The sequence below is a fragment of the Neolamprologus brichardi genome, chromosome 14 (assembly GCF_056152115.1).
Source record: "Neolamprologus brichardi isolate AB-2024 chromosome 14, ASM5615211v1, whole genome shotgun sequence".
In the NCBI taxonomy this organism is placed as follows: Eukaryota; Metazoa; Chordata; class Actinopteri; order Cichliformes; family Cichlidae; genus Neolamprologus; species Neolamprologus brichardi.
Genome location: NC_142117.1, coordinates 24,159,375 through 24,172,394, shown reverse-complemented (window position 1 = coordinate 24,172,394; position 13,020 = coordinate 24,159,375). Strand labels below are relative to the sequence as shown.

The 13,020-nt window shown below is 40.6% G+C and overlaps 1 protein-coding gene across 1 annotated transcript in view; it reads right to left on the bottom strand.

The window, feature by feature from the left end:
• The window catches only part of ttc9b (tetratricopeptide repeat domain 9B), a 36,744-nt gene extending 25,899 nt beyond the window's left edge, over positions 1-10,845 (bottom strand). The window contains exon 1 of the mRNA XM_006795350.3: positions 10,015-10,845. Coding sequence (XP_006795413.1) covers positions 10,015-10,477 — 463 coding nt within the window. The 5' untranslated portion in view covers positions 10,478-10,845. The remainder of the gene's footprint in view (positions 1-10,014) is intronic.
• Between the last annotated feature and the right edge of the window lie 2,175 nt (positions 10,846-13,020).

Genomic DNA, 13,020 nt, shown 5'->3' with positions numbered 1-13,020 from the left:
ACAGCAATAACCAATAACCACATTCAAAGTTACTCTAATGTCTAAATGCCTAAATGCACTGAGATGCTGCTGTTTTATTGGCTGATTGGATATTTGTATTACCAAGCGGTTGAACCAGTGACTGTATGGCTGTTATACTGATGCCAAAAGCATCCAAACAGTGCACTTACCAGCTTATGGTCAACTGCATCACATTAAAGTAAAGTACTTTACAGTCCAGTGGTGGTCCACAGGTAGCCACATGCTAGACATTAAACAGCTGGTTAGTCACAGCTGAAAAGCAGAGCAACCACAGTGATAGAGAGGAAGTCAGCAACACCAGCAAGGACCTAAGAAGCAACCGAGCAAGACTTGGATTACTGCCAGTGTGACTTTTCCCTGTCAATCCGCAGTTATACATTATATCTTGCGAACTGTGACATGAACACAGCACGGTGGTATTTCATCCTCACACTCGAGGCATGACTGAACCGCTGGAGACCTCCCCTGAATGATAGATGCTAGTGCTGAATGTGTGCACAGTCTCCACCCTTTCCTCTGGAAATTCACAATTTTAGCTTCAACTGCTGCAGCAAGTTCAATCTGTAAATCCTATGCTTGTTGATGTGAAGGTGCCTGTAGAGAATAACAGTCGAAACCTGAACTCTGATGTGCACCAGTGTGTGCAAAAGCAATGATGGAGAGCAAGTCTTTGCGAAACTACTCTCACCACCAGGAGGGTTTAAAAAGTGCTTGTAGTGTTGATGCAACCAAGTAGTAAAGAAAAAACAATCAATTACTGCACAGATTAAATCTCAGTTTTAATGAACACAGATTAGTTTTCCACTTCACAAGAACGTTGTTTAGATCCTCAGGAGGACTTTAATCCTCACAGACAGACACGCCCCATCCAGGTCTTTGCAGGTATGTCGATTCGTGTCTTTTAATTTTCTGTAAAATGCTCGGCAACATTTACACTGAAACCGAAATTAACGTGTTTTACAAGCCAAAAAAGTTGGTATCCAGGAGGGAGTTCAGGTTTGTTTTTAGTAACAAATCTCCTTCATTGCTAAATGATAAATAACGCAATCAAAATGACGCTGGACTCAAGTTATTTTCCTTGGCATCAAATGAGAAATGTGTTATTATGTTTGCTCTTCTCTTCCCAAGCGTTGACATTTTGTCACATTTTCACAAGGAATGGGGAGTGTGGGAGTTAGCTGAACCCTCCCTTCCCGCCTGTTTTTCGAGGACAAATCAAATGTGTGCGTCTAACCTTACTGCACAAGGAGCTTACTTCTGATTGGATGAGTTTCAATACGGTTAATCATAGTTTTTCTCCTCGTGCGTTACTTTTATTTAGTTATCGTCAGAAAAAAAATCTGTGAACAGATTATTGGTCCTCCCTCCCTCTGTGTCATTTCATGTGTGTTCTTATTTTCATGTTGTGCTGCTCTTCTTGTGGCTCCGTATGTATTTTCTTTCTCCTGTGATTATTTATGCTGTCTGTGGCTGCGCTGAGCTATTCTGTATATTTTTTAATTTCGCTGGCAAATCAAGTAGTTTACAAAGTATTATTATTTCTTTTTACTGAAATGAATCAGCTTTACAGTGTTAGCTGGTAGATAGACCAGTTTGTAGCACTTTTATACTCCGGGTGAGCACTCAAAGTGCTCTGTACTACAAACCTCACTCATAAAAGCAATTTTCTATGTCTAAGTGCTTTCTACCTGCATTCACACTCCAAAGAAAGCATCAGGAGCAAATCGAGGTTTAGTGTCTTGTCCAAGGATACTTTGGCATGCAGACTTGGAGCAGCCAGATATTGAACCACCAACTTTCCAATTAGCTGGCGACCTCAGCCACAGCCACCCCATCACTAACTTTGCACTTATATCCTCTTAAAGTTATATTAAATATGAGTTATTTCCTTCTATAAAGGAAATTATAAATTAACCACATTTATTTGGTTTGGCTGGCCAGCAAAGCAGGCCTTCACAAAAATACTTGTGCGCTTGCTGTCCTATCAGCAAATATCTTCTGAGGAATAAAGTTTCCAGTACAACAACAACAACAACAACAACAACAACAACAATAATAATAATAATAATAATAATACCAATTTCTTGCCTGTTCTGTTAAAAAAAACAGTTTGTTTTCCTTCCTTTAACATTTTTTTAATGTGACGAGTGGGTGGAAATTGCTGGATTTTCAACACGGCAAGCGAAGTGGCTGTGAGCCGCAGCAGTTGAATAAAAAGGTGGCCGGTGTTATGAAACAAACAATTTCACTCGTCCCCTCCTGCTGCGTTCCTCCCAAGGCTGTGACTTATGACTCACTCTCAGATCGAGCCAGTCAGGAGGAACAAAGGGAGATTTCAGGCAGAGATCTGAGAGCGAGCAGGAGTTAATGAAAAGTCAGACCGAGCTCTCTCACAACAGGATCAGACCATAACGCTCCCTGTTTTGTTCTCTGTGCACTTCCATGTGGACATTTGGACTGATTTAAAAATGACTAAAGCTTCTAAACTGCAGCCGCTTTTAGAAAACTGCTATTCCTGTTGTCAGAAGTGCTCCTACGTGATCGATATCAGGACAAAAAGAAAAAAGAGCAAACAAACTGCAGTCACAGCTGTTATTTCTGTATGTGCCTCACAGTGTTTGTGGTGGGTGGATAGATGGATGGATGGATGGATGGCTGAGGCGGGCTGGCAGGCAGTCTGCCTCTGGCCAGCATGCTGCACCACTGTAAACTGTGACAGACACAGACGTTGGTGGAGGAAGTAGTGTAACCAATTTAGATATGGCCCTACAGGGATACACAGACTTTGGGTCTCCTTAACAAGGCCAGCAAATAGGACATTTGTCATCAGAATCAGGTGATCTTACTCTTGGCGCAAATATTTCTCTAAAGCACATTCATCATCCCCCCCCCTTTCCCCTGGTTGTGTCTACTTAAATCTTTAAACCAGGTAGAGTTTTTTTTCCTGCAATTTTAAGCCTGATTAATTGTATTACAGCAGAGTTTGGCCATATTATTAGATAATGTGTTAGATCCTAGATAATTATTAGGTAATTATTATTGGATAATCTTTTTACACATGTAAACACGTTTTATACCTTTTAAAATAAAAAATCTCTACAAATACACAACATTTCATCTAAATTTATAATAACTGTTTTTTTTTTATCATCCGGTAAAAATACAGAAAAAATCTATGTTTTTACTGAATGGTATAAATTCTGTATTTTAAAAATAGAAATGTATTGTCCTTTAAAAATACTGATTTTTTTGTGTTTTAATTCCAGAACTACAATTAATAATTACAGTTTTTACTGCATTTTTGTGAATCCTCACAAATGAGGTGCTTAAAACCAGAGAATATTTAAGTTGAGTCGGGCAGCTCTGATCTTTCCTGCTCCGTCTTCATCCCTCTTGGTGATATGGGTTTTTCTATTTTTCATCACTTCTGTTTTTCCACACTTTGAAAACCACTTTGAAAAAGGCAGGAAGAGTTGCAGCAGGGCCCCTGCAGAGCACGGCAGAAACGATTTTGTCAGATATGAAGGCATGAAAGGAGTAAATGGGGTGAAGGTGGTTTGCAAAGTGGCTTGCAGATAGACAGCAACTTGGGGAATGCTAAAACAGCAGGATTAAATAGTGCATCCTGTGTGAGATTTACTAGCTGAATACTTATTAAGTATCAGCTGATGTGCAGGGACTGCAGGCGAGAGTGACTTCTAACACTGTGACGGGCTTCATGGTCGGTGTGAAGTTCATTTTAACTGTTATAAACAGCTGGGTAGTTTAATCCATGAGAATATGTCACGTTTCATTAAGGATCAACCACAATCATGTTTCCTTTGGAATATATTCATTTTAAAGTATCTTTAGATGTCGAATGAAGGCAGTGGAATAACATTTCCCCGTGAAATATACTTTAATTCAGAGCTTGAGTAAATGTATTTATTCCCTTTCCTTTCATGGATAAAATATCATGGCAACAGGAAATGTTTACCCTCATCACATCAAAGCTAAGGACTTAAAAAAGACACACATATCAATTCATGAATGTACACACGCACACACAAATACACCAACGCATTCAGCGCAGTAAGATTCAGCAATGTCAGCAACGGCTACAGCAAGAACAGCAGGACAAGCAGCACACACACACACACACACACACACACACACACACACACACACACACACACACACACACACACACACACACACACCTTACCAGCTGCAGTTCTTCAGGCCTGTGCAGCAGAGACAAACCCACACACGCTTGTGTACATGCACGAACACCCGGTACATACACTCACACACAAATGCTGACACGCAATCACTCGCACACGTGTGACTGGCTCCACTTGCTTGTTGCTCTCCTGTCATACGTCAGAACCAAAGACAGCCGGCCAATCAAATGACAGCTCCTCACTTATAACCACGGCGACCACTGTCTGCCCAGCAAAACTCTGGGTAACCAGGTAGAAGTGCCTTTTTTTCACTCAATAAGTGAGTCTTAATTTAAGTCATGTTTAGGTGCTTTTGTCTTTTTAAAGCTGAGAACTGACTTTCACATTTTCTGAAGGCTTTAACACGAACAACAAGGAGGCCGGAATAAGAATAATTACACAGAGATTACTACTGACCACTGCTATTGGATCTGTATTGCTGTTTTATCTCATTTTCAGTTTTTCAGAACACGAATAACAAATTAGTCTCATTAACGACCTGCGTAACCAAAGATTGATGTCACGCAAATACTACTACACATCACTGAGTCATGATGCTGCATTCTTCTTCAACATCATCTCCCTCGTTAAACCTGGGCACAGAGCGAAGATAAAAACTGAACCGCAGATGGACCTGTTTATGTTGTTTCTACAAAGAATAGAGGTTGGGTCACTTACAAAGTGAGAAATATAAAGTGTATTATTGTAGAGAAGACATCGAATGCCCTGCGACAGACTGGCAACCAGCTAACAGCCCGCAATCCTGAATTGGATAAGCAGAAGGGAATGGATGGATTACATTAAATACGTCTTATTACTCTGTTAAGCATTGGTGATACTAAATAGGCTGTAGGTGTGAACGCTTGTTGACCTATCCAGAATATACCCCACCTTTTGACCTATGACAGCTGGAATAGGCTTTCCCAGAACCCTGAATTAGATAACCTGAAAAACCAGATGGCTGGATGTATTGACATTCTTTCTACCAAGAAACTTTTGTAAATTTGTGTTTTGTTGTACTCTAATCAATAAAGATATTGTAGAAAATAATTCTTGAACTAAAAAGTTCTCTTAATAGATTCTAAGAGGATGTCTAGGCGATGTTGAGGTGTATCTTGAAACTGAGTCATGGTTCAGTATGGAACTATTTTTCCAAACAGGACCAGACTTAAAGAAAAGACCGCGAGCCCACACATATTAAACAGATTCCTTGCCATAAATACCTGCACTACAGATACACTTCCACATACAGCCTTTCTCTGCTGTAAATAGATTTTCGAAGGGAGATTAATCCACATCTTAAAATTTAATTTTATGCCCAGGTTATTGCTCATCTTCAGGACGCAGAAGCAAAAACAAGTAACAGACGAAAGGCAGGAAGTATTCTAGAGATTTCTTCTTTCCAGCATTACTGAGGTTTTGTGTTAAATTCTGGGTTGGTGAATGTGGCGTGGCATAATATAGAGCATATATATCTTCAGTTATATCATCACGACTGCAGATATCAGCAGGAAAATGAAAGTAAATGTATTTTATAGCCTAATCGATCCATACGCACATCATGATGCACCTTATTGGAATAAGTGGCTTACTACAGAGTGTACACTGTTGTCAGCACTTTAAACTGATTAAACCATGGCATGCTCCCCTTTTTTTCATAGGCACTCTTTTTTTCTTTTTCTTTTTTTAAATAAACATGCACAGTAAGCAATGAGTGTCTGAGATCTCAGTTTATCGATTCATCCTATAGGAGGCCGTGAAAGAGTGAACAAGGGGTGATTACAGGCAGTGATGGCACAGCGAGGTTGTGGTGGCATGTCTTTGTGGTACAAGCCTGCGAGTGCGCATGTGCACGCACACACACACACACATAGCAGTAACGGGAATGGGAGTAGTGTTATTACAACAACAACAGGGAAAAGACCCAGTGATGGTTGCCATGGTAAATATGGCCTCCTGTCACCTGCTACCACTCTTCCTCCTCATCCTCCTCCCTCATTTTTGTTCTCTCTGCTATTTGTACCGTTTTCCTTTTTCTCACCACATCTCCTGTTTCCTCTTAATTCTCATTTTGCCCTTCCTTCCTCCCTTCCTCCCTTCCTTCCTTCCTTCCTTCGTTTCTTCCTTTATTCGTTTGTTCTCCCTCCCCCTCTTCTCAGTCGCACCCCCATCCTTCCCTGCACGCCACAGTGGCCTTCCTACAGGCTCCAGACAGGCCCTGAACGATAGGCAGAACAAGCGACCTTCAGTGCATCATGGCATGTGTAGCGGGCAGCGCCTGGGACAGCAGCGAGACACACCACCACAGCAGTCCAGAATTATAGGTGAACGGTGTGTTATAGGTGATTTGATACAACTGCTGTAGTGCCTTTGTGCAACATTAATCCCTATCGTCATAAATCCCTCTAAATGTGACCATTTATCACAATCTTCTGTTCACACTGAATACCAGAGTCACAGTTTTTCCAACAAAAGCCTGGCTATAAGCTGATAATTCATGTGTTCATTCAGTTTCCATTGTTGTAACGCACTGCTTTGCTTTTATTCACATCCAAGTACCCACGATAATCAGTAACAGTTATCACTGAGGTTCACTGGTAATCTTATAGCATATAACTGTGACTATGTCTGTCTCACTATATAAGACAATAACTGCGTAAAAGAACAAACAAGTAAGTTTGTCACAGTGTCCATGTACTGACAATAGCCATAATATTTAAACATGAAGCACCAATAATAAACATGCTATACAGCACAAAGCAATGTGTTATTTTTTATGTGTGTAATGCGTTTAATTCAGTAGATAATGAACTGCTGCTGAACAAGATTATTGGTTATGGACCTTAGAATGTTAACAGAATTATAATCCACCTTGTAAGTCAAACTATGTCTATGCAGATGATCAGAAATCTGATTTTTTTTTAGCTAACAAAGGGATCCCACAGGATTTTGGGATAAATTTTGTTTTTTATTTTATTAGTTTTATTCTACTTTTTATAAATGACTTCGGTAGAGACAATACTGCAAAACCACATCTTTATGCTGATGATACTGTCATTTACACACATGCTCCCTCTGTAAGACAGACAGTGCAACCTCAGACTTCAACTTCACCCATTTAAATCTGTATATGTAAACTATAAAGTTTTTGTCTTCTGAAAAACTCACCAACAAGGGTTTGATGGTTTATAGTACCGTTACATCAAAGAGTTCATGCAAACACGTGCTTGGATATATGTACAGATGACAAGTTCAATGTAGCTGAGAGTGAAGATTGGTTTTACTTTGTTTATATGAAAAATCTTGTGAAAGATACTTTTCTGCTTGAGATTGACAATGGTGATACAATGCATATACTCATACACACCTTTTCAGCTTTGAGTCTTGATTCAGTGCAACTTAGGGATGCACCGATACCGATACTGGTATCGTGTATCGGGCCGATACTGTAAAATGTGCGTGTACTCATGCTCGTAAAAGTTAACCGATACCATGAACCGATACTAGCTTATTTCATAAATCAGAGGGTGGCTTGTCATTTTTGTTGTAGTTTTTTAGATTGGCCACTAGGGGGACATCCCCTAGAGACAGTGCCAATAGTTCAGTGATATTCTGTTAAATTACAATGTGGAGACTCTGCAATAATTTAACAGAAGTGCTTATTTTTCACTTGAAATTTTTTTGTGGTCATTTTAATTAAGATATTATTTATTATCGGCAGAGAATAAAATAAAACCTGTCTTCCAATTCATTGCATTTGTGTGTGTGTGTGTGTGTGTGTGTGGTAGAAGTATCGGTTTTTGTACTCTGTATCGGCAAGTACTCAGATCCAAGTATCCGTATCGTATCGGTTTGAAAAAATTGGTATCGTTGCATCCCTAGTGCAACTCTACACTTTATTACAGGCACAAAGTCTGACTCACAGCTGCTTTCTTTGTGATTTGATGTGCTAGCCATCACTAATCACTGTTGGATAACAGCACTGGTATTTTCAGTCTATTTTCAGTTAACCTTTGCACCTCTCTCTGTCCCAGAACTAGCTGCACACCTCTAAGTGCTTGCTTTGGGGAATTCTAAGAAATCTGATAAACAGAATTTTCACACCATTAAGCTTGGAAATGGAATCTAAAATTAAACATGCTTATGGGGTCATGTGAAAAACTAAGGACATCCTTGACTGAGTAACTTGTATTCATATTCAGAATCACCCTTAGCAGCAAAGTCATAGAGAAAACTATTTCATCACTCTTACACAATTGTGGGTTACAGTTTCTCTGAACATTACACGGTCTTACTTTGGAGAGAATTTTTTGGGATGTCTGCTTGTCGGAAGATTTTGGCATTGCATTAACACACAAATGAGTGCTCCAGACCAGCAAACTGCCCAAACTTCTGCTTTTGTAGTGATGCTCACACTTACTGACGATCAGTTAATCAAATGCAGAAAAACTGTGGATTTTCTTGTGAATTTTTTATTTTTTTTTCAAAGGACTGTATCTATTATTGAATTTAAAAGCATCATAAAGAATGCAGGATAGGAAATGTGGATTATTTTCTTGAGAGGCCACTAGCATATTTTGTTGTGGGTAATTGTATACTGTATACATAATAATGCTGTGGCTCCTGTATTTTATGTTGTAGTTGTTAAGTTTTTTAATATGTTTTGAGTTTATGACTGCTACCTTGTTCAAGTCTCCCTTGAAAACGTCAGTCTCAGTGGGGCTTTCTGATTAAAGGTAAATACATAACTAATATTTTAAGTAATTGTGCAAATGTGTGTCTTGTTTTTTTGGGGGTTTTTTGGACAGTTATAATTACACTCTTACCACCTCTGTGTACTTGTTTTTTTCAGTACAATTAATTTGCCGAAACAATATAACAAAACAACGACAATAATTAAAATTATGTGTGAACTTCATTATTATTCATTATTTTTTCCATCGCTTTCAATTTTATTCTGAATTATTTTGATCACTAAAACCTTGAAGTGAAACTCTCACATTGTTGAAGCTCCGATGTCTACTTTTATTCATGATTGTGCATAATTGCACAACTAGAAACAATGATGTAACAGTCTATGTCGAGATACGGGGACTATAACAATGAACAATGAGCTTCTTCTCAGTTGTTCTTTTCTGGTATATTATAAATGAAATTACTGAGCATTAACATTGAAAGCAGCTGTTATGTGAAGCTCTGTTAACCCTGTTGTAACTCCCTCCACACTTGGAGCCATTAAACGTGCAGCCTTACATCACCCCTTTTGCCAGATCCCATGTGGATGTCGTTACAACACAACAATGTGGTGAACTTGCCTCATACATAAATAATGGTAACATGTCCTAAAACATGAAGCCTGATTGTATTTATGGCCCAGATGTTTTTCTTTTTTCTTACAGGTACACATGTAAAAATAAACAACCCACGTGAAAGGCTGTTTGAGAGCAAGTAACTGGCAGAGAGGTGAACTATTTCAGCCCACACGGTGAAATTTCTCTTTAATGGCTGGCAAATGACCTCACCGGAATAAATAAACGCACCAATGGTCAAACAGTGTGCCGCCACTTTTGTATGTGCAATTAAAAAACATACAAACAAACACCATCCATGCTCCATTTCAGCACCAGTGTTGTTTCGCCCGCCTTTGCTGATCCCAGCACCTGGAGACATAACTGCACCCCGGAGCTTGTGTGAACCCGATGAACCGGAACCAATAATGGTGTCAGCACTACTTGGAGAATAGTAGGGGTCTGGGTGTTTCTGAGTTTTAGTGTGTTTGTGGTCGTGTCACCTGTCAGGCTGTCGTAGCACTCGATCTCGGTGCTCTCCACGGCTCTCCTCTGCTCCTCGGTCAGCTTGGCCGCGGCTTGGCTGAGCAGGTTGACCTCGGAGCCCGTAGTGCCGTCCACGACATGAACCCCTTTGAGCTGCAGCAGCGCCCGGTGGTACTTGCCTATCGCTTCCCGGAACTTCTTCTCCTTGTAGCAGCGATGGCCCTCCGCCTTGAACTCGATGGCTTTCTGGATCTTCGAGTCCATCTCCATTTCAGCTGAGCCGGCTCGATACCCCCCTCCTCCGTCTCCTCCGGCGGCCGCTGCCAGGCTCCGACCGCCGGTCTCCGGGTAGCTTTTCAGGCTCTTTATCTGGTGCTGTTTGGCTTCCATGTCTCTCAGTGAAAGCGGCTGGAGCGGGCCATGGTGCTCGGACACGAAGGTGTGCTTTGTTGGGGAGGACCGGAGCAGCGTGCTGTGCATAAAGGATGCAGGACGGAGCGGCGAAGGAGGCAGGGCAGGCGGCGGCACCGGAGACACGACGAGCCGAGGGAAAAAAATGGGCTTTCAGGCGCGTCTCCCGTGTGCAGCACTTACAGAAAAAAACGAGAAATAACCCAGGAGAACTTCAGCTGATTCAGAAAAAAGACGCATTACATCACCAGAGCTGGCAGAAACATCCTGAATCTCTCCTAGCGTCGACCACAAACCATCCCTCGCTGCTGGAGCTCTCGCGGAAGGATGCTCGGGTGGATTTGTATGGTAGCAACCTCAGAGGCACGCGCAGCTTCAGCACCACAGATAGCGCACACACGACAGCCCCTACCGCGCAGCATTGTGGGAAAAAAAGAGAAGTCGTGAGGCGTTGCTGCAGTCCGGATTTTACATGGAGAAAAAAGGAGAAGAAAGAAAAAAAGAGAAAATGTGGAAATATTCAGACATAATCGATTATTTCTTAGTGTGATGTGGCACATTAAAATCAACCATAACAACTGCATAAACCGCAAAGTAGATGCTTTTATCAGTCAGTAATAAACAACAACTTCTTTATTATTGCATGTTTATCTATTTTAAACACTATTCGGCAAAAGATTTAAAAAGATAGCCTTATAAACTATCTACTCTTAGGCCCGAGGCTCGTTCTTCAAGGGTCAATTAATAATAACGATTGGAAGTGATCAGTCCTCACAATAAAATCCAGCTTTTACTATAACTATTGTTCCTGTAATCGTTTCAGGACCAAGCGGAGCGCCTGATGACTTCAGCTGATAAGGTTTTCAAGGAGATGAAGACGAACGGCAGGAGGCTGAGGGAGAAGGAGGAGGGAGAGAGCGACCTCAAGGGGACAAAGTGTAGTTTGATGTGACGTGTGGTTAACCTAGAAGTCAGCAGTCAGCCTCAGAGGCATGTCACCTCATTTTCTTTATATTGAGCAGCTACCTTACATCCCTGAGGGGTGATTATTATGTCAGTTTGATGGTGATCCGCATCACGTGAGACTGAAGCATCAAGCTGAAGCAGTCCCTCCACTTAAAGTCAAGAAAAATCCCACAAAACCTCCTCAGAATCAGCTGTTTTTCCCTGCAACAGTACAAGCAAGTCAAAGATCATGATATCAAAATGTAAATGATAAAAAGGAGATCTTTTAGAGCATGGTTGGAGATGGTTTCATCTTCTGATTTCTGATTTTCTGTGTGAGGAAAAACTATCCTGCTTCAGTCTCTCTCTCTTACTTTCTCCTAAAAACGGCAGTTGAAAAATGAGACAAACATTATCAGAGCAAAGGTTTTATTAATAATTAAACTAAAGGAGACTGAAAACAAAGCCCATAAATTGGTCACCATGCAAGAGTAAGTTAAAAAAAAAAACCCACACACACCATCTTCTCCACAAAGCAGGAGTAAGCATCCACAGCACACCCTGTAGCGCTTCTCGAACTCCTGCTTATTGGAAAGATGGGCAGCACCTGAGGCACGACAGCTCTCACAGTTGCCAAACAATCAAGTTTATTACAGTTAACTAAAGATAAAATAAGTGTTCTGTTTGTGTTGTAATAACTGACAAACAATTCAGACTTCACTTTTATTAAACCAAGACCCAGAAAATCCCTTTAAACCATTGCAGGGCTCACTTTTATGTAGTTTCACTTCACAAGGTACATCTATTCAATGACTCATTAGTACAAATATCTAATCAGCGAATCAGGTAGCAGCAACTCATAGCACTTAGGCATGTAGACATGGTCCAGATGACCTGCTGAAGTTCAAGCTGAGCATCAGAATGAGGAAAAAAGGTCTGACAACAACAACCACGCCACATTCAACTGACTTTGAACGTGGCGTGGTTGCTATCAGAAGTCAGAGGAAAATAGCCAGGCTACTTTTTAGACCAGGAAACATTTCCTAGTCTAAGGAGTTGTGATTTTTGCTGCGATATTCCGACGGTAGAGTGAGAATTTTGATCCTTCCTGCCAGGTATCGATGGTTCAGGCTGCTGCCGGTGTAATGGTGTGGGGGATATTTGTTTTGGCACATTTTGATCCCCTTAGTACCAACTGAGCATAATTTAATGCTGCAACCTACTTGAGTATTCTAGCTGACCATGTCCATCCCTTTATAACCACAGCGTACCATCTTCTGATGGCTGCTTGTCACATACTGACAGCTCCAGTTAAAGGCAATTTTATTTCAAACATTTTTAACAAGACACGGTGTGCAGTATCCTCCCTGTATCAGTGTCTAAAACATTCATCTGTGTTTTTTCCACAGTGTCACAGCAGATCACACTTTCATAGGCTGCCTGTAAATTTTTACAAGTGGTTAGAAGTTTTTTGATTGATAGTCTAAACTACCAGAACGAACAACAATGAAGTAAATAAAATCAGGAGAGAAAATTGCTGCTAAAGATTTAAAATGAAGAAGTCTAATATTTATCTTGCTCTAATTTTAAATATTATATGATCAACTTCGTCATTTTTAATATGTAAAATATGTATGTATGGATCAGTGGAAACATCATTGGTTTCC